At 39.6% G+C, this 22,991-nt stretch overlaps 1 protein-coding gene across 8 annotated transcripts in view; it reads right to left on the reverse strand.

The window, feature by feature from the left end:
* Positions 1 to 22,991, reverse strand: part of SKIC3 (SKI3 subunit of superkiller complex) — an 82,810-nt gene that overhangs the window by 44,444 nt on the left and 15,375 nt on the right. For all 8 annotated transcript variants that reach the window (XM_050943854.1, XM_050943860.1, XM_050943857.1 and 5 more), the window contains exons 9-18: positions 16,908 to 17,048; positions 14,556 to 14,657; positions 13,508 to 13,647; positions 11,231 to 11,317; positions 11,041 to 11,144; positions 10,821 to 10,947; positions 9,197 to 9,376; positions 7,547 to 7,671; positions 6,838 to 7,091; positions 4,109 to 4,211 (exon numbers count right to left, since the gene is read on the reverse strand). In XM_050943854.1, the coding sequence (XP_050799811.1) occupies positions 4,109 to 4,211; positions 6,838 to 7,091; positions 7,547 to 7,671; positions 9,197 to 9,376; positions 10,821 to 10,947; positions 11,041 to 11,144; positions 11,231 to 11,317; positions 13,508 to 13,647; positions 14,556 to 14,657; positions 16,908 to 17,048 (1,363 nt within the window). The remainder of the gene's footprint in view (positions 1 to 4,108; positions 4,212 to 6,837; positions 7,092 to 7,546; positions 7,672 to 9,196; positions 9,377 to 10,820; positions 10,948 to 11,040; positions 11,145 to 11,230; positions 11,318 to 13,507; positions 13,648 to 14,555; positions 14,658 to 16,907; positions 17,049 to 22,991) is intronic.

The following is a 22,991-nucleotide window of genomic DNA, read 5'->3' on the forward strand; positions in this document are numbered from 1 at the left end:
ATTTATTTGTCCATTTGCACAACGTTGGCAAGCACCTCCCACACATTATGGGCTGGTGACAATAATGTCTCATTAACAAGCAAGGCAACCTTGTCCGAGGGGGTGGAATGCAGAATGTCCACCAAAGAACGTTTAGTCTCCTGAATTTCCCCCAATGGAATTTGGAGGGATTCAGCCAGTCATTTCATTATGTCCTGAAAGGCCCTGCAGTTGTCAGCATAGGAGGATGGTGGTGGCAGTAGCAGCATCACTACTTCATTGGGGGAGGAGGACTACTACTTATATGATGGGGGTGTATTGTCCTCAGCGGCTGCCTCCCATTCCAGAGTCTCCTCCTGGACAGGGAGCAGTAGTACTGGTTGCTGAACTTGTGGGACTAGAGGCTTCTGCGGGACCTGGGGTTCTCTAAACAAGGTCTCTTAGAGGAGAGTACCGTATAAAACAGGTCCCTATATAGAGCCCAAGAATTCCAGTAGGTCCACTGTGGTGGTGGGTTAGGAGAGGGCAAAGGTGGTTCCTACTAGGAGTGCTGGGAGCATCCACTGGGCTCTGGTATGTCCTCCTCATGAAATAGCTCCAAAGATATGGGAGTGAGGCAGAGTCCAGCTCAAAATCCTCAGTGTCTGAGGAATTATCTCCCATGTCCAGTGGAAGGGCTCTGATCATCAGTACTGGAAGCAGTACCTGAGGTCAAGGTGGCACTGGAGATCAGGATCCCACTCCACAGTGAAGAGAGTTGGTCACCAGTAGGTGTAGCAGCACCAGAGAATTACACCCTTTCCCTCAGGGAGCCAGAGGCTGGTCTGAGTGTTCCATATGGCTATGAGAAGGGGGCAGTACTGATGTCTGAGATAGCTTTTCCAGAATTCTTAGCCTTAGAGGAACCACGGTTCCTGGAGGTCTCTGCTGCCTCTCCCAGAGATGGCACTTCTCACTCCTGTTTACTGGAAGACCTCTGGGAACAGGTGGTCTTTTTGGGCCATATTAATGCTTCAGTATTGAATTCCACAGGAGCCTCAGCAACACTCATGATGGAACATGAAGTCTCCCTGAATCTAGCTCAAAGAAGTGACTTATCCCTTCTTCTAGAGTCTCTCTGTGAAATGGGGCTCTTTTCTTCGATTGCACTGTTTCTGAAGCTGCCTCTGGAGTTCTGGACATCACTGTTGCAGCCTCAGAGGATGAGGCTGATACATGGGGGCAAGGGGGGGGGGGGAGATTTGGACACACGGGGCATCAGGAGGCACTTCAGCAAGAAGAGCTTCAATCTATCCTCCCTCAGTTTGCAAGATCTGCTTTTGAACCCCATGCAGACCTTGCACTTTGATGGGAGTGTGACTCTCCAAAGCACTTGAGGCAGCTGAAGTCCTGTCACTGAGAGGGAAAGGCCTTTGGCAAGTCTGATGGGGTTTGAAACTCATGGCCTTCGGCATAACCCAAACAGGGAGTACTGCAAACAACAACAAAGCTTGGGAGAGGGGAACCTTCCCAAAAGCATAATCATGGCTAAAAAGGAAAAATAATAATAACCTCCCCACAATTACAAATACTTCTAGAGAAACAGCATACACCACAGAGCTCCCTCTGGAGACAAAAGCGGTTGAGACGGAATTGGAGTGACAGTGGGTCCGCCCTTCCCTATATGCCCCGGCACCAAATTGCATAGTGTGTAGGTTTGGACGCATGGACACTGCTAATAAAAAAGTCTCCAACCAAGAGTATACAGACACTTGGATCGTACAGTGGAACACCCACAGGAACAACATTGGGGTTATGTAATTTATTGTTGTTTTCTATAGAGCAAAAATGAAGAGACAGAAAAGAAACAGTGTGTGGCATATGGAGGAGGTAAACTGACCATACATTGTCATCTAGAAAGCAGCAAAACCACAGGTGAAGTTTACCAGCAACAGAGTCACTGGAGTAAGCGGAAGAACTTGTGAAAATTCCTTATGAGTGCCTCCTACACAAAGAACAACACTGGGAGTCTACTCCCATAGCTACTTCAGGGACAATGTGGGTAAGGCAGAAGAGTCATCCAGTTAGACGAAGACAAGCTTAAGACCACTCCTAACAGACTTAGACTGTATTACAAAGCAGTCTTGCTTTGACACAGTATGAGCAGGAAAGAATTAAGTTCTACTAAAGTAAGGGCTTATCTACATAGTGGGGGAATGCACTCTGTGGGTGTGCGATTTCTAAAGCACCCCAATATGTTGGGCTGTGTAGACTGTGCAGGTGTGCATTAATGTAGTGCTGGCTGAAACACTACCAGGTTAAAGCACACTAGGGAAGTTTTAGCGTGTATTAGAAGGGTCTAAACAGACCAATTAATGCACAAGTTAGTGCACTTTAGAAATTACAGCCTTGTAGAGCACATTAGCTCACCCTGCAGATAAGCACTACATTCTCTTTACTTTCCCTCTTCTAGATCATGCCAAATAACTATATTAATCTCCACATCTAAAATGCATAGAATACACCCTGCTATTGAATGACATATACTGCTGGCAGGCAGGCAAAGATGGGATGTTTTACAGAGTTCTCTTCTACTGGGAGATCACCTCTACCCCCAAAAAACAGCCTTCTATGTCAGCTTCATGAAAAGAAACAAGATTAGATGTTGTGACATCTAGAAATTTAAGGTCACAAATAAAGAGATGGAAAAGGCAACAGGAGTGGGCTCTTTTCCCGTTAAAAGTTCTAGCTGATGATGTTAGGGCTCAAATTTAGACTATGATGTGAAAGGTCACATAACCAAGCTAAATCTGTTTATTAATCAAAGACTTTTTGCACCTGCTTTTCAAGGCTCTTGTTCCCCACAATAACAGGGGCTGCAAGTGCCTTAAAATCCTGAAGTAGCTCATGGGCCCAATCAAGGAACTTCACAGATGAGGCCTCCTTTAGTATAGGGCGTGCATAGGCTGCATGTGCATGGGCCACAAGAGGTCTTGACTGAGATGGGGGAACAAATCAGTGTAGCATAAGAAATGGCGATAGGAAGAAGAGAAAGTACTCCATAGACAACAGCTTGTATAAAAAAGTAATTTCAGATTGTAGTTTGTTTAATCTTTTGAATGTAGCTTTTTATTCCACAGGTACAGTCACCTGGGCTCCTGAACTTCTTTTTTTTGCGTTATGTGTATAGGTGAAATTCTAGCCCCTTGAATTTAGTGAGAAGTTTTGCCATTTTCCTCAGCGTGGCCAGGATTTAAGGTATGGTCTTTAACAAAATGGTTAAGAGTAGTTTCAACAGTAATCTGTAGGTAATGTATTAGTTTCGTTAAAAATGAACTACAGATGAAAATTTTAGCTCTCCCACAAGAATTTCTGCTGTAGCCTCCAGTATGCCTCAAAATTAGAAGTGTAGCATGAAGAACGTGGAGTTTGTTGATGTACAGGAGACTTAAATGACCTTGCTGCTTTTATTTTTAAATCCTACACTGCGGGAGTAAATGTCAAAACAAGAGCTATGTAAATCTCCACTATTCAAAAAAACCCAATCCCAAATAATTCCTCTCTCACTTTTTAACAAGAGGCTCCACCTCATATCAGATTCTTTCCTGGGAGCAGGGAGGGGTTGTTTCAGACAAAAAGTCTACAATCACAATGTATGATTTAATGAAAGACAAATTTAAGTCTGTTAAGTTTAAGAGATAAGACTATGTTTCACCAATATCGCTCTGATCTGAACAATATATTACACAAGGCAAACCACCCTCAATTTGGAGTACTGGAGCAGTGAAGACTGAAAGGACCATAGTAAAAGACTGGGGGTAGGCCCACACAAAGGGACCAAAAAACCCACCTCCCACCACCAATTTTAGTAGTGATTACATTTCCACATTGACATCCTTGCAGAACACTGGGGAGAACTTTGTTGTTTTTTAATCAGTCTTTTCACACTATGACAAGAACAGATTTAGAAACCACCCTATAAATTGTTAAAATTTTCTAATCACTGCATTTGGTCTGAATACAAAATGCATCATTCATGCTATTTCATAAAAATACAAAATAAAATTTCATGCTAGATTAATTTACTATGATTTTTTTTATCCCACAGGATCTTAATTAAGACTTACATACTTGAACATGAAGTACTAACCGTGTAAAATATTCAAGTGCTTGTTCTACATAATCTAGAACTTTCCCATCAAGATAGTCTGCAAGAGCAGCCCGTGCCATCATGAGATAGCACTCACCCAGACCTGAAAGAAAATTAAACGATTACTCTGTGAGCAGGAGAGTGGCTTGAAGAACTTCATATAGTTAAACTCAAAAACCCAAGTATTATGGCAAAGAACATTCAGCAGGTCAAAGAAGGATAACTAAGGGGCAGCATGCTTTGTAGCTTCTGTAGGCCTAGCTTACTGCACATAGAAGGAGCTCCTGGCATCCCTCCATTCCACCGCACAAAGTCCCTGTGTACCTTCCATATCCCTGTATTTCAGCGATTCTTTGAACTCCCCCTAGTCTCCCACTATACTAAGGTCCTCAATTTCCACCTGCCAGGGATTGTGGCCCCCCTCCTATTTGCCATCCCATGGCAGGGGCTGTGTACATGCCCCCATTCCCTCCCCAAGATTACTTACTGTCTGGGAGACAAATAATTCAGGGAATCATCATGTTAAATTCTAATGAGAGGATGTGCAAAGATGAAATGGGATATGATTATGCTGGGATCAGTTTGATCTACAGACCGCTGCAGAGGTGCTTGAAGCTGTGCTTCTGCTTAACAGCAGATGGGCTCTGAGTCTCCCCTGTTTGGTTTTCTAATTTTTCCTCTAAAATCTATAGGGTTCCAGCCACTGATGCCCAGAACATTCCCTGAAATTTTGAAATTGATTGGATATGGTGCTCAAAAGTTATTGCATGAGAAATGGCGACAAGTTGAGTGTAAGGCATTTGCATGTTTGGCTGGCAATAACACAACACACTCATCTTTGCAGGGCTATAGAAGGCCCTCTTGCCCACGTTAGAAAGTAAGCTGTTACCTGCCCTGGAAGAATATGAACTGGAGAATTACAGATACATACAAAACACCCAACTAGATTAAAATTAGACTGTTTAAAACTTCAGATTTGTTTTTAAATGTCCATTTAGCTAGAACACTTGGGAGGAAGCCTTTTTGCTAAGAATCCAGCCATTCCTACCCTTTCACTTATGGGCAATAAAAAACTCACAATCCACATTTCAGCTATCAAAGTTCTCCTCCAACTTGCTTTCAAAAAACAGAGCTTGAAATTCCTCATATTTTCAGAGGAAAATACAAAGATTTTTTTTAAAATGAAAAGCACAGAGTCAGGTTTTAATATATAAAAGCAAAAAGACCAGGCACAAACCACCTCTTCCTCCTCTCCTTGAAATGCAGTGATTTTTGTTCTAGGATTAAACACAAGTGGTGGTGGAGGGAGGGAAGAAGTGAGGAGAAAGGTGTGTTTTAATTAGGGCTGTTGATTAATCACAGTAAACTCACACGATTAACTCAAAAAATTAATTGTGATTAATCACAATTTTAATTCCACTGTTAAACAACAGAATACCAATTTAAATGTATTAACTATTTTGGATGTTTTTCTACATTTTCATATATATTGTATTCTGGGTTGTAATTAAAATCAAAGTGTATATTATTTTTTATTACAAATATTTGCATTGTAAAAATGATAGAAGAAATAGCATTTTTCAATTCACCTCATACAAGTACAGGAGTGCAAACTGTTGAGAAAAGTGCAAGTGAAATTTATAAATGTAGAATTTTTTTTGTTACATAACTGCACTCAAAAACAAAACAATGTAAAACTTCAGAGCCTACAAATCCACTCAGTTCTACTTCCTGTTCAGGCAATCGCTGAGACACAAATTTGTTTAAATTTACCGGAGATAATGCTGCCCTCTTCTTGTTTACAGTCTCACTAGAAAGTGAGAACAGGCATTTGTATGGCACTTTTGTAGCTGGCATTGCAAGGTATTTACGTGGCAGATGTGCTAAACATCCGTATGTCTCCTCATGCTTCGGTCATCACTCCAGAGGACATGTTTCCATGCTGAGAATGCTCGTTAAAAAATGTGTGTGAATTAAATCTGTGACTAAACTCCTTGGGGGAGAACTGTGTGTCCTCCTCCGTTTAACTCACATTCTGCCATATATTTCATGCTATAGCAGTTTCAGATGATGACCAAGCACATGTTGTAAACAAACTTCTTTGTCTGAGCGACTGGCTGAATAAGAAGTAGGACTGAGTGGACTTCCAGGCTCTACAATTTCACCTTGTTTTATTTTTGAATGCAGCTATTTTTTTGTACATAATTCTACATTTGTAAGTTCAACTTTCATGATAAAGAGATTGCACTATAGTTCTTGTATTAGGTGAATTGAAAAATACAATTTCTTTTGTTTTTTTACAGTGCAAATACTTGTAATCAAAAAGAGATATAAATGGAGCACTGTACACTTTTGTATTGTGTTGTAATTGAAATCAATATATTTGAAAGTGTAGAAAACATCCAAAAATATTTAAATAAATGTTATTCTAATATTGTTTAATCGCACTATTAATTTTTTAATCACGTGATTGTGATTTTTTTAATCATTTGACAGACCTAGTTTTAATTCTAAGCTTTAATTCCACCTACCAAACGGAGAATCTTTTAGGCTTACCTGTTAGGGCTCAAGAACATCCACCATTTTAACTTTTTGTCTGCTAGTGCCCAGTGAGTGCTGCTTGCTGGGCAAAGTTATTTTTCCTCTCTACACAATACAAGCATTTCCTGATCTAGAATTTGGTGCTTCAATTTCAATCTTACACTAAGTTAACAATCCATCTTTATTACCTTTGAGTGCAGGTACATATTCTTTTGACTTCTTTAAGATTTGTTGGTATTCAGCTATAGCATCTTTATATTTTCCCAGAATCTGCTCAATTGATGCAGCCTTGTAAATACTGTATATCGATTCAGGATTCAGCTCACTGGCCTTCATAAAGGACTTCAGTGCTGTTGTATATCCACCTCTGCTCAGGTATGCCTCTCCTAGAGACTCCCAACAGTTGGAGTCCTTCGGATCTGCCCTTAGAGCTGCCTGCAAGCTGAACGTGTCAGGAAACAAAAGAAAGTTACCCAAATTCAAATAAAGTAGACCATTAGTTAATTTAAAATACAAAATCTCTGCCTTGCATAAATGTAATGATATAGTTTTAGGTTTTTCTTATGTAATTTTCATCCTCCTATAGCACATTACACAATGTAATAAATTTCAAAGTCTTGGCTCATGATCCTATGGAGACAAAGTTTTATAAATGATCTCAATGAAATCTGATTTCGGACTACTGCTCTCAAGGGTAAATTCTTCTGTAAAAGGAGAAGAGTAGACAAAATGACTTTATAGCATTTGTTGCAGCATCAATTGCAATAAGCCAAATCTCATAATAGGGAGATTTGCTTTGTTATTTACACTGTCTTTGACCTAAGTAGATTTTAGAGATTAAGCTGTTTGACTAGGACTGTGGGGCTAACAGCTTAACTCAATTACTAGTTCTCTTACTCAGCCACTGCTTGGGAGTGCTGACTGGCTCTCAGGTAGTAAAGTCCACGACGAAGCCAGGCCCACTTTGCTGTACCAGCACTTGCTCTTTCAGTAACTGAAGTCAAGATTGCCAAAGCAGTCTCCTAATAAAACCCCAAAATATCAGATTAGATACATTTACATGTACATGCAATATAAAGAGAACAAATCATTGTTTGGGATTTGCATTTGTCTAACAAATACTACTCAAGTATTGAGACGCAGGTCAGTTACTTTAACAGGGAAAACAAAAAAGCCTATATTTCTCCAGAATCACTTCCATATCAGATATTTGTTATGGACTATTGTCTGGGGCATGTTTTAGTTACATTATTTCTTTCACAAGGGGAATAATGAGACTGACTTGCATAGACTGATCTTAAACTTTTGTTCACCCCTCTTTTACCAGATCTCTTAAAGTAAGGCAGACAGAGGATGGGGAGGGGGGAAGAGATGGAGGAAGAATTATAGAAAGCTTTCTATCAGCTGACCTTACCACAAAAGAAAGGTTACTACTGAGGCAAGGAACAATTTGTCTCCTTCCTCCATGGACTCTGCTAGCCATTGCTGCTTTTTAGTCCATTTTTGTCTGTTGTAGACCTGTTGTGACATGGGTCACTTCAAAAGTTCCACTGAAAATTCTAGCAGCTATGCAAACCCTACAGTTCAAATTTGATTTGTTTGAGTCTTGTCTGATCAGAAGCATTAGCCTGAAAACTGACCTCTAGTTGTTGATGGGGATGAGAAAAAGAGGGGGAGAACCATTAAAGATCTAGAAGACAAGATGAAACACTCACTTTGAACCTGTGCTTAAATTAATCTGCAACAGATAAGATGGTAATGCTTTTGTACATTAGAAAACTGAGCATTTAATAAGCACATTAGACTCTTTAAAGGGCATGAGTTACTCAAAAGACTGCAGTTCACTGAAGTCCCATACCATATCTGACTCTAGTATATATTCTAAAGACAGTTTATTTTTCAAACGTCTTCCTATTAACAGTTTCATTCACCTCAACCTGGCAGACAACTATGACAACTCCTGGCTACTGGGGGGTGGTGGAAATATTACCACCGTTATTAAAAGATCTTTATTTTCTCTACTATGAGCAGAACTACTGAAAGCCATAGTTACTGGCTCTATAGCTGAGTTCTAACACTAAGCTTCCAGACTTCGCTATTGTTTTGGTAAAACTATTAAGAGTGGGGTTCTGACTTCTTTTTTATTTTTCTTTTTTTTTAAATAGGCTACAAGAGTTGACACAGGTGGGCCAAGAAGTTCATCTAAAAGAAATATTCTGGGAGAGGATGTTTTGGATTGTTTGACTGAATAGTTTGTATGGCTGACGTGAGGTTTTCATGTTTGCCAATTAATCCTCCCACCCCCAAAATCATGCTAATTCTGGTGCTCAGAAATATTATGTCAAATTTTCTCCCCTGAAAAAGTTTAATCAATATTTTAAAGTGGAGAAGTCAAGCAGGCCTGAAGCTATAACATTACTAAACAATGAAAAAGAGACCAAGTGTCCAGTCTCAAAACTCCATGTATTTTGAAGACAAGAAAATCTGCTCTTCTACAAATCACTTCAAATTGGACCATAAACGCTCAAAAAAATGGATATACAATACCGTGTCTCCAAGTTCCACACTTAAGTCTACAGCTGCTGCTCCAGCTTCTCCATCTGTTCTATCTAGTTCAAAAGCCTTTTTATAGCAGCCACGAGCTCTGCTTTTGTCTCCAGCTACATCTCTGTAGTAATGACCTAAATAGCAGAAGACGCTTCCCATGTAGCTGTCCAATTTTGCAGCCTACAAACAGGCACATCAATGGAAAAGAATACAGTGCATTTTGAAGCATAATTATAAATACACAAGAATGAATCCATTGATGTATAAATATTGACACAACAGAGGCCATATCGAACCAAAGACATAAGTTACTTGTGAATTTCTCATGTAGCATCAAAGCTAATATATTAAAGCTAGGCAGAATTTTAAAACAAAAAAATACTCAATTGTTTCACAGAGTTTACTGAGGGTGATAAATATGTCAAATGCTTGTGAATACTGCATATCAGACAAAATAAGTTGTGAAGGGAACATTACAATCCACTTTAATAAGCATTTAGAGTGTTACAACAGTAAGTTAAAAATATTGTCATTTTTCTAGCACTATGCTTGTAGTTTTGCTGCATTACATCATGCAGAACTTCAAGCTGATTTATTTTGTTATGTACTAACGTTTAAACAATCTTAACAATGGAAACTTTAAGTATTTGCTATTGTTTAGGTCTGAAAGGCCACAACCCACACAGCAGAGTGACAGTTTTGTAGTGATCAAAGAAAAAGGCCAACATACATAAATTATTAAAAGTGTCATTTTCATTTGTCCAGCATACAGCACAGAGATCAGACGGGAGACAGTAGATGAGGATGCTATTTTTTCACTCTGCAGTCTATAAATGTTCTTTTCCCAGCCAGAGTGAGAAAAAGAAATACCTCTATATACAGAGGGTAAAAGGTTCTAAAAAAAAAAAAAAACAAAAAAAAAAACAACCGAACAAACCTCCCCCCGCCCCCAACACAAAAAACAAGTTTGTTGAAAAAAGCCTGTGGTGCATCTGTTGATCAAGTTTATAATCCATGACAAAGAACAAGAATGCAGCATGCTCGCCATGTCTCTTAAGTGAGTAGCATGCATCACAATTGTGTATAGATTCATTTCTATATAGGAAAAAAAACAAGGAGAAAAACACAGCTTACTTAAATCAGTAGCACCCAACTTTTCAACTTGGTTATCCAACTTAGAATTTCCCAACTCTCCTTTTTTGTCTCTCCTGCCCCTTTCTCCCCGTTTTTTCAGTTGCCACTTTAAATTTTCCCTTCTCTTTGCTTCCTTCCCCACTTTCTGAAGTGCATGCACATCAGCCTGGACTGCATAGCCCATGAGAAAAGGTAGGTCAGAAGCTGCTTCCTAAGTCACTACCATTAGGCTGCATTAGGAGCCTCTATGAGAGCAAGGTGAGGAGGCAGCAAGTAGCTTTCAAGGAGTCACATGGTTTCAAGAAAGAGTTTGCATGGAGATCCATTTTTCCCAGCTACCACTTTTCATTTGTCCCATGTGCAAGCTTTCCAACCTCTTAGCTTGTGAAACATTAGATACACATTTAGCCCCATTCCAGCCAAGATATTCTTTAACTTAGGTTTTATAATAAACAGTTCCACATGAACATGTTAACAGTGTTTTTGTTACCTTCAGAAACTGAGTGAGAGCTTTTGTTTTATCTTTCCTTATTTCTTCACCCATGAACCAGTAAGTGAGTCCTAGGTAGTGATGGTACTCCGCAGTTTCAGCTTTTCTTTCAATCGCTCTTTGAAAGCTAAGTAAAAGAAGAGGCGGGAGGGGAGGAAAAAGGTCATATAAATCCTTAAAGAGTTCCCTCACGCCTTATAGAGTCACACTAAAAACCTACCTTCTCTCTGCCTGTTGATAATTCTTTTGGGTATAATAAATCAAACCCTCAAGAGCATGGGCTTCTGCCAGGTGAGGGTGGGACAACACGAGCTGCTGTGCAAGCTGCGGAAGGATATATGTTTTTATTTTTTTTCCAGTTATATACAGGGATAAAAATAGTTCAATTTAAAAGAAAAAGAACAGATTACCTTTGAAGCTTTAGCAATCAAACCTTTGTTCATATAAGCCTGACCTTTGAGAGCTAGAAGCACTGGGTCATTATTTATATCTGAAACCTAGAAAATAGTAAACAATAGCTGAAACTTTATTGAACCGTACAGTTGGTAGGTTATTACTCATCTAAGATACTAGCCCTATCTCCAGGCATAATACAAATCGTAAATATATTAACCCTCTTTGTCCCCAGATAACAAAAGCCACTTAGAAATTGTTATGGCTGTGCTTCATATCTTTTTAGAGAAATTAAGTAATACTAGGAATCTGTGTTGAATGCCATTCATAATGGAAATATTCAGTACATATATGAATTTTAAGTTTTGGAGGGGGTTATTGAGATCCTTGAAAGTTATACCTAACTGGCCTTTGTTCTGTTGACTCATCATAGCAAAGAAGTATGCTACAGCTTGTAGATCAGCAAGTAAAAGGACTTTGGGTATAGAAAATGTTACACACACATAAGGGTAGAGTTTTATTTTTAAAATAAGACTTGCATATCTTCTCTAAAGAAGTGTAATGTAGCATTAGAACAGATTTTATAGTTCTGGATTTAACCATTTTAAGCAGATGTTTTTCGGGGCTAAGTTCCCCCCCCCCCCCCCCCAAAAAAAATCAGACAGTAAGGTAACTGAAGATAAACACTGCAGAATAGTTAATATAAAACTTAGTAGGCTATCCAAAGTAAAACCTGCTTCAATGTGTTATCTTTCAAAGTCAGTTATGCATTTCTGCTGGTGTGTCAGCTGTCAATTCCCCCTCCCACCCCCAAGAGATATGGTGAGGCACATTGCACTTCTCAGGGCAAGACTGAAGGTCATAATAATATTAAACATGCAATTTCACATTGATAGTGCACCTCCCACAGTTTAAAACAGTCTTAAAAGGAAGCTTACATATTAAGGGAGAATAAGGAAAAGGAAGAATTTCACTGATTTAGATAGGAGCTTAAGGGACCTTGGACAGAGTGGTATCTGTGGAGTGTAGGGAGCAAATGGAAGAGATCAAGGGCAGAGCTGGGAGGGAAGTCTAAGCAGTGAGTAAAACAGCACTAAGATTTTGGAGACTAAGAGCAAGATGGGATAGTAAACCAGCAATCAGGAGCTGTCCCTCATTCTCTCCTCCCTGTACTTGTCACCATAAATAAGTGAGAAAAGCGTGCTTCAGGATAAAGTATACATAATGTTTTTCCACTAAGTCAGAGAGACACGAATAGAGGAAACAGAGTTAGACTTTAAGAACGATCCAGAGTTAATGTGAAGATACCTGCAGTTTTTCATCCTTGTGATTCTTTCAGAACAAGATATTAGAACAGGTACTGCTGGACTCCAGAACATTTGTTTAAGGCCAGATTGGCAACACACAGTAAATGTTGGAGATACTAACAGCCACATCCCAACCTTTCACACATCTTCTATACCTGTCAAACAGTGCATGTATTCTGGAATTCCATACTGAAGGCTCTCTTTAAGTGCTGCTATCATTCCTTTTCCAAGCTTGTGTATTTTAGGAGTGCTGGATGAGCTTGTATTACAAGTTCACAGTAAGAAACTGCAGTAGCTATAGGGGCCCAGAGTACTAGTTTGAGAAAACGGAAATCTGCAATTCCTCTCTCATACATAGACTGGTTTAGTGAGCCCTCCAGTACCACCTAAATGGACAAAAAATGACTAATAGAAATGCTTGGGAAAAATGTGAGGATGTCTGGTCACACAACTATTATATACTCAACTGCAAAAGTATGCATTAAACCTATGTGTACTGGGGATATGTTCACATTTTATCTATTTAGTCACTTTAATAACTGATGCTGTGTGTGACGTCTATGGGTTCAGGGTTTGTTTTACAAATCATAAAAAACAAAATTCAATGTTTTCTTTGGTTTTTCCATCTTGTGTTTATATAGGTTTTATTTCATTGTGTGTTTATATTAAAACAAAAATAAAGCTAAAACAAAAAGAAGGGACCAGAGGTGGTAAACTGCGAAAATGGATGTCATCAATGAGACAGGTTTAAAATTTAAAGGTTGATAGTTGAAGAGAGACTGCCAACTCAGAGTTGAAGTGACTAAGAATGTGGATAAGAGGTGGAGGGTGGGGGGAGAGGAGACATGTTTTACCAAATACTGTAGATATAAAATAATTCTCGGCACTGGGAATAAAATAAAGGGAGTGGAAACATCCTTTGATTGTGACTGCAATATGAAGACAGCTTGATTTGCTTTAAATATACCTATATCAGCCAAAAAATACCTGCTCAAGAGTGCTAATGGCTTCTTCTGCAGCATCAGCATCTGCTATTTTAATAAGAGCCTCTGCTTTCAAACGAAGGGCAATGTATTTCTGCTGTAGATTGCCACCATCATCATCAAATTGTGCTGATATCTTAAGAGCTGTTAAAAATGAAAGATTTCATTTTAGTTCCATGCTTGATTTAAGAAGGGCACTATCAACTTGACATTTTGTGACACTTACTTATTTAAGTGTTCACATTTGAGACAGAGCACCTTTTATCATACCATTTTTCTTAAAAGTGTGTTACTTGGTCTTTTCTTCTCCCCTGTTATTTAAATCTGTTTAGCAAGAGAGCAATTAACTATACTAGGATGAATGTGGAATTGACTGTATACAAGGTGCTGTTAAACATACAGAAGAAACTGGGGGAAAAAAAGGAAACACTTTATTTTCACTAGTTTTCCAGTTATAACAATCAGGTACTTTACTAGGTACAAAGTTTTCAGACATTTTGAACTGACAGTGTCCCTTTAACAGCAAAATTTAGCTTTCCCTTATTTGTGTAGAGTAAAATTCAGGTGGAAATTTGGATTGAACTTAGTATCAGTAATTGCAGTTTTGGAAATTGCTCCAATAAATAATAGCTGAGAATCTCCAAGGATCAAGACAGTTTAATAACTCTAGAGCTTCAACGCCACAGGAACTTGGCCATGTGTAAGATAGACATCTGAATATATCTAGCTAGATATTATTTTATCTTTCAATTGCACCAGGCCTTTTCAAAGGAAAAAAAATCCATGCAGAGCACCCTTCTATTTGTAACCATAACATTAGCTTCTTCAGTTGGCACTACAGAAAATTATTTTTTCCACTAACATTTTGAGAAGAGAGACTTTATTAGCCTTTGGATCAGATTTCTTAAGATAGTTATAGTTCAGAAGCACAATATAACTCACTTCTGTGTATTTGCTACAACATAAGATAACAACATGACCATATTGTTTTCTAATCTAGTATAAAGTGAAAGATTTGGAACTACCACTCCTTTCAGTTACAGGATAATTACCTCGATTGCAGGAAATAACAGCTTCTTTATGTCTATGCATTTTCATTTGCGCCTCTGCCAGATAATACCATGCTGTTTGACACTGGCTGGTCTGCTGCAAACCTAAAACAAATATTTTTAAAATAAATCTTGTGGCTACAGATAGCCTTAGTGGGTGTTGGAAGTGGTAGTACATTACGGTTGTATCACGGACACACCACCACGAATCGCCATGCTAAGTGGCAAAGAGACCCAAATAGAGATCTTATTTTATTGTAGTCCAGGCTTATAACATTATCTTGCCACTTATAATTAACAATGAAATAAGGTGGAACTGAAAAAAAGAAAAAAGAAAAAAAAGAGTGCAAGTCTTTCTATTATGACACATTCAGTATTTTCACAATATTCTTCGATCCAGCAAGAAACTGGGAAAAAAAGGCAAGGAATTACACAACATTATGGTTTAGAGATATATTTTCAAAATGAAAATATAAATTTCCATTTAATGGGAGATAAGCACCAAAATCTCCTGGACTACTCCAAAAATTTCCCCTCAGGTCTTTGTCCACCACCAAAAGATGTACAGATGCTAATACAGCATGAGCTCCACCCAGGTCTAAAGGCAGACTGAAAGAGATCAAACAAATTTCAGGACTTAGATAATATTAACGCTATTTCACCACAACCTCCTCACTAGCCTTCCTTAAAAACAGAATGTTAAAAATCTGGTGATAATTGAGGAGTTCATTGGTGTTTTAAGATTTAGTCACCCCTCTCCACTCTCCCACCCCAATAAAACTTGAGCCAATCTGTTACTCAAAAGTGTAAGTACCTTGATTGTCCAACGGTATCTGTCAACAACAAATTCAACTTTCCTTACCAGGCCACAGTCTGAAGTTCCCTCAGAGCCTTGAAATGAAACCCAGCAGACAGGTGCATGGTATTAACTGTACTCCCCCATCACAGACAGTGTTTGGTTTAGGAATAAAAATGTAAGGGGATATTTTGAAGGGGAGGCGGCAGTTTAGCAATTAACAATGACTCAGTTTCACTTGCTCCATGTCACTCATTCTTTCCCATAGTAGACACTTTAACTAAATGAACCTGAAATTTGAGTTCATGAGTAGGGCTGGTTGCAGTATTTTTAGTTCTTGGCCAAAAATATTTAGATATTCAGGAATTCCATTTTTTTAAACCAAAAGAATCAGTTTTATGTCAAAAGTCCCTACATTCCACATAAAACTGTTTTTTAAGTGAAGGTTTTTTGGGGGAAAAACAGAATCTGCTTTCTACAGAAAACTGGTTTTACGTCAAAAAGCTGAATGCCTGAACCACTTGTTTTTGAACAAAAAAATGAAATACTTTCATATGGATATGATGTCATGCCTCATGGGGGCTGTAGTTCAAATGCCACAACTCCCCATTTGTCTCTACGAACCAGGCTCCCCAGCCAGACTACATCTCCCATGACACACCATAGCCTCTTCTCGTGATGAGGAGAGGTACATCATAGAAATCCCTGGCCATGGGTCATCATGGGAGATGTAGTCTGACTGGGGGTGTGAGACACCTGATTATCACTCCCATAGGCATTGACATTAATGGTACCAATAAATTGAAATATTTCAGGTTTCCAGCCAAAAAAGTTGAAAATTTTCCATGGGGGAAAAAAAAAAACTCTCTTTTCCAACAAGTTCCAGTCATGACCCATTTTAAGCAAGCCTTTTATATCTAAATGCAACCAAGCCACTAATAAGTCAAATACTAGTTTAACATAAAACACCGCAGTAGTTATAGCTCCTGTATAAAAGCTTCAAGATTCTCTTTCAAAGATCAAGACAATCATTTTTAGTGTAAATATACACAAAGAAGTTTTTAAAGGGACACCACATCTTAATGAAAAAAAGCCACCTCTCAGTTTGTTTTTAATTTATTTTCATACGGCTACAACTGAAAGATTAGAAAAATATTATAATTTACTTTATGCATTTGTAACAGAACAGTAAATTTCACTGTTTCTTTTGTATAATATGCATCCTCTGCCCTTGGGTTTGTATTGGTTTTGACTCAGCAACAAGGTGAGAGAAAAAAAAAGTGTTAAAAAAAAGGAACACACACTTATAGAAACACTTCAGAATTGGTAAGGAGCAGATGTGTAACCAAAACACCTTTTAACTCTTTTTTAAAAAGCTGGCTAGATTTCAAGCAGACAACGTCCCTCTACATTTACTGCTTGTTTTACCTAATTATAAAATATTTAGCTGATTCCACTTTGAGCACAAAAGAAATCCAGTATAATTTAGCAACTGTACCTAGCAGAAATATTCATTACTATGCAACACATTATCCATTCCCTTTATATTACACGTTTACCTTCAGTTAGCCTCTTGACAGCTTCTTCATATTTTTTTTCTTGGAGGAATTTGATACCTAAACCAATAAGGCCTGGGCTGCTACTTGAGTCCATCTCCATAAGCCTGCAACAATAACGCAGGGCCTCTTCAGTGAAACTGCCTAGTATCACAAAAAGAAAATTTCTCATAACCACAGTTTGATGGTGCATAACAACCAAAAGTCAGAAGATTTAAAAATTTATTCTACTCAACAGATTTAGAAAGAAATTAATTTACTTATCCATCAGACCTAATTTGGCTGAATTTTTAGTAGCAGTTTCCTACCATACAGTAATTTCTAAAACTAGCAACCAGTTTTCAGAAGTACTATACACATAGAGTCAAGAAACACTACAGGTACTTAATACCTCTGAACTACATACCAAAATTTGTAAATCTGGAATTTGGAGTTAGCCACTTAGGTTAAATTGCTATAAGGTCATATCCTCATCAGGGGAAACTACTTTCTAGATAGGCCTTTCAATTTAGCCCAGTGAAGATCGCACCTGCTACAAGAAACCAAAATTAATGCTTGCCTGAATTCCCCATCCCACAAGTCCCTTACAGAGGGCCTTGCAGTCTGACTACATAACGCAACTTGAAATAATAGGTGAGAGAGAAAGCATGCCAACATGAGAATGACTCGGTAGCTTGGTGTTTCAAGCACTCAGATGGGAGACCCAGGATCCAGTCCCCCTATTCCAATTACTTATGATTTTTTTTCTCAAATTTCTTCTTCAGTGGAACAGCTTCAACAAGAGAGTGAGGGAGCCCCACATCAGAATATCCTATAGCTCAGTGATTGGAGTACTCATCTGAGAGGTAGACAATTCCTGTTCAAATCCCTTCTTGCCCTCAGGTGGACAGAGGACTCCCACATCCCAGGTGAGTCCCTAACTACTGAGCTAATAGTTTTAAGGGAGGGAGTCTTTCTCCTCTCACCCCCCAAAGATCAAAGGTGCCTAACTCCAAAAGAGGATCTGCACCTGAGAATCACAAGAGGAGGGAGGTGCTCCCCTGAAGCATGGACTTGGCACCTCTCTGTGAGATGGGCAGGGCTTAGCACATACCCCCTTCACCTTGGCATTTCCCAGTCGTTAGCTTAGGAGGTTCCCCGCCTATCATGCTGTATTTGTGAATCTCATTCTAAAGCACTTATCTCTTCCCACTCATTGTATCAGGAGTTTAGGCACCTAACCCAGGCTTTGTGAATCCAAGTGATTTTCTAGGTGCTTTAGTTTCTTTGTGAACATAGCCCTTAGTTTCTTGTACCTTCTCCCGTTCCCAAAAGACCTAACAGCAAGTTCACTCCTGGTGGTCTCCTAAGGCACTATGAACAAAGGAATGCCCAGTTTAACTCCAGAGGAAAAAGGATTGAACTACACAAACCCTTGTTAATCAGTAATTACAGTGGCTTATATGCTCTCAGAGCAGCCAAGTTTCAGTTCAAACCACTTGTAAAAATGGACAGCCTGTACAAACATTAATGAAGCAGAGGCCATCACTACAGCACAGGAGAGGAAGAAGAAGCCCATGCCATCTCACTTCAGGAATTTCACTTAGGAATTGTAACTAGATGAATACTCCATTCCTTTATCTCGCCATTGTGATAGATGTGAAACCATGGAAGTCTGGAAACTTCAAAAGTCTAGCTAGTATACTGAGATGTGCCATGGGATTTGTCATAAACTTGCGTATTTATAAATGCTATATATAACTTGTAATCTAGCCCTATCATGGAGGATTACCAAATCTCACCTCCTGAGAATTAAAATGGGGGGGGGTTAATTACTGCAGATTCTGGCACAGGTAAACAACTCCAGAGAAATATCGTACTAGTTCATAATGGGGTCAAGAGGCCCAGCAGACAGAGAAAGACATGAGATTGTAACCAAGAGGGCAAAATGCTGCTGGAAGGGTTTGAAGGACTCGGAAACTCAGCAGGCTGTCCTTCATGTGGAAGATGATTGAAACCTAGTTAAGCTTAATACATATGTAGACCAGCGATTCTCAACCAGCAGCCCACTTGCAGCCCAATCAGCACACAGCTGTGGCCCATATGACATCCTCCTGGCCATACAGGTAGCATGTATATTGTGTAGCTGTGGCCCACATAACAGAGAGCTGCATACGTAGCCCACAATGGTAAACAGATTGAGAACTACAAGTGTAAACTGTTATTGATTACATATGGATTAGTGAGACGCATCAACATGAAAATATAGATACAAGGTATCTGTAGTTGCCACCCAAACCTAAAAGAGAACAAATGTCACTTTTTAAAAAGTAAGCATATGCATCTGCAGAACTTACTTTACTGTGCATATTTCAGGACTTACTGCCACTTTAAAATTATCCCTTTTCTGTGTGTGTGCTGGAAGGTTATCATCAACCCTACATGAGCTATAGGCAAGACTGAACTTCCCAAGTGATCAAGAAGACTTTCCAGCCTGGTCTAAATGATCATGTCATTAAGGCAAGATATTCTAAGAGCCGCTGAAATAAGATTCATGCTCTGTATAAACTAAGTAGCACAGATAAACCAAAGAAGTTTGGTTGGTGACTCTCCTACTTCATGGTGCAGTTTGTTATAGACAAGAATTTATTTCTAATACTTCAGTTGCCAGCTGATTGACAGATTGTCCATTTTAGGGATCAGTTAGCACATCAGGATGTCAGTGATATTTCTCATATGCATACACAACCTGCTCATCTTTAGTTACCAATACAAAAGGGAAATACAATTACTGTTAGAAAATTGCAGCCCTAGTGGCACACTAAATGAATTTGTGCAATCTTTTAAAAGAAAATACAACTTCAAAGCTGCCACAAACATGGGAAAGCACAGAAGTTATAAGCAGACTTGGGGAAGGAAGCAGGGGTGGCTCTAGGTATTTTGCCGCCCCAAGCATGGCAGGCAGGCTGCCTTCGGCAGCTTGCCAACAGGAGGTCCCCGGTCCCACGGATTCGGCAGCAAGCCTGCAGAAGATCCGCCAAAGCTGTGGGACCAGCGGCCCCTTCGCAGGCATGCCGCCGAACGCAACCTGCCTGCTGCCCTCGCGGCAACCGACAGAGTGCCCCCAGTGGCTTGCTGCCCCAGGTACATGCTTGGCGTGCTGATGCCTGGAGCCGCCCCTGGAAGGAAGGCAGAGATCCATAGTAGAAAGTGAGACACAGATGTAATAAACGGTTAAAAAAAAATTAAAGACAGATTAAAGTAATTGTTCAGATGGCTGTACATGCATCTTGCATGGCATATTATATTTTTATATATATATACACACACACATACACACACACACACACACACACATCCCCCCAAAACGGTCTATTTTTAGAGCATATTATTTTCTTATCATGAGCATTTCCTATTTGTAAAACTTAACATAATATATGTTTTAAAAATCTACAGCACAAATGCTTTAACTCAGTGGTTCTCAATTGATTATACATTGTGTTACCTGGGCTGCCGAGGCCAGGTGGCAGGGCAGCAGCAGCCCCAATCCCGATCCTCAGCGCACGGGGCAGCCAGCTGTCCGCCCTGGACTCTGTGAAGCCAGCCGGCTACCCCAGACCCCACCACGTGGGCCCGGGCTAGCTGCCCCAGACCTGGACCCGGACCCTGTGGGGCCTGGCAGCTGACCTGGATCCCAACCCTGGGGGGTCAGCCAGGAGCTCTCGACTCCTGACTCCACAGGGCCTGCCTGCAGCCCCGACCCCAGATTCCCAGCACACGGGGTGGGCTGCCAGCCCCGACTCTGAAGTCCTGTGTGGCAGGGCAACCCAGCCAGACCCCTCCAGGGTAAGTAGCTGGGAACCCGGCGGACCCAGAGCATGTGGGCTGGCCTTTAGCCCACAGCTGAGCTGGGCTGCAACTGTGTGCTAATTGGGCTGCGTGCGGCCTGAGAATCCTTGCTTTAAGAACTTCCCTTTCCCACAACAAAAGCTGGTCACTTAGTGATAGGGAGAGCCCTACTATTTCTTCTTGTGCTAACTATGAATGATGTTCAGTATCTGTTGTCATTCCTCTTCATAAGCTGAATCATATTGACTTGGAGACATCTGCATACAAGACAAGGCAGGAAGGAAATAAATGTACTTGTCCACAACAGAACAGAAAGCAGTAATGGATCACTTTGAAACAGCTGAGTATCAGAGAAAACAGATGCCCAAGCATTACAGTAAATAAGCTTATGCTAAAAAGTGACTTGAGGCTTTTCATAAATACTCAAATATTTGTTTAAGTTAAGTCAAGTCAATAATTAGGCTGTATACTGCAGAACATACATAAGGAGCATAAGTCAAATGAGCAGCACTGTATATAGGGGGCCTAGAAATCACATTCTATAAGATTCTACACAATATCACCCCAAAAAAGGCCAACTCCAGTAAATTTTATACACAAGTGCTGGAAAATAAAGTCATGAAGATTCAGCATACTCAGTGTAAGTCCAAATTTAAAACAGTGCATTGGCATGGCTGCGCCACAGTCACGCTTCAGTGCAGATGCTACTACACCGACAGGAGAGCTTCCCCCATCAGAGTATTTAATCCTCCTCCATGAGAGGCGGTAGCTATGTCAATCGGAGAAGCCCTCCCACTGACACAGAGCTGTCTACACTGGGGGTTAAGTCAGTATAACTGCATCACTCAGGGATATGGATTTTTCACACCCGAGTGATGTAGTTATATCCATGTAAGCTTGTAAGCCATTGCCAAAATCTCAGAAGCAGGTACTGACTGTTCAGGGGAGGCCACAACTCGAGGTAACTGTTTCCTCAGTCTACTTTGCACTCTGTAATCTCACTGAGAAATTCTCAAGTACAGGGGTTCTGCTGGGATAGCTAACTATTTCATGCCTTTAAACATGAATCCAAGCTGGATACCTAATCTCCTGAAGCTTGGTCAAGATCTCTTACAAAAAAAGTATATTGAAATTAGATTATTAAAAATGGAAATGTTAAAAGTATCTAGCGTTAAGGAATACTGAATACTGGGGCCAAAAAATCTATGAGGGATAAGAAGGGCTACATCTTAGTGAAATCCACCCCCTTTTTTAAATTACTCAAAGCAAAATTCAATCCACCTTTAGATGTTACAGTGTTCAGGATCCTGGGAATTTGCACAAATATTCATGGGAGAGTGAAGGCTGCCAGTTACCATTACCTGTGATCTTTGTCTAAAAAGAGTCATTTTTTGTATTCATATTTCCCTAAGCAACAACTTAGATGAGGCAAACTGGATTTTCGGAAAGCAGAAAATTCTACAATTGGTGCTTTATCAATCACCAAAATGTTGCATTATTAATGATGACAAGAATTATTTAACCGATGATAAACCCATAGCATTTTTAGAGAGAGAAATTGCGGCACCTCACTACCAAAAGAGTGAAGACAAATTTGAGAGATTCTACTGCCAGATTCAAAATTTCTAATTTCCATAATTGGATGGGATTCAACTGCCTTTCTTGTTTCTTTAGCTTCAACACTCCAGACCAGATCCTGTATTGTATTTTAGCTGTGTTTGGCACAGCTCAGAAGTGGAGAAAAAGGTAGCATTAAGTCACATTCACATTCCCCCAATTCTGAGGCTAGCTGACAGCATAAATCATAGTAGCCCTAAAGTCACTTATTTAGGTGCTTAAATATGGATCTCTGAGCCTTACCTTTAGACACTCATTTTTCAAAATCTTGGTCTAAATTTCTATGATTGTTCAATTATAACTTGTTACATATTTTTTTAACCTGGATTAGCCTGTAGAAAATGGAAGCATGGTCTAAACAATACACCTTGTAAAATTTGTTTAGATATTGTGTACGGTATTATATTCTGTGATTGTTGAGGAGCAGGCCATAACATCTTTACCATGTTTTATGTTCTACATATAAGTGAACACATGCCAGAATTTGAGCGCAGTTTCAAGTCCACATTTCTTAAAGTGCAAAACTGTCAGCTAAATGACCATTTATGTATAAATGGACTGCAAAGTAGTATCAGCACACTACAATAAAGAAATCACTGTTTAATCTTTACATTTAGGCTATACAGTGCATTATACGTGGTG

Source organism: Gopherus flavomarginatus, chromosome 3 (assembly GCF_025201925.1).
Source record: "Gopherus flavomarginatus isolate rGopFla2 chromosome 3, rGopFla2.mat.asm, whole genome shotgun sequence".
NCBI classification, from domain to species: Eukaryota; Metazoa; Chordata; order Testudines; family Testudinidae; genus Gopherus; species Gopherus flavomarginatus.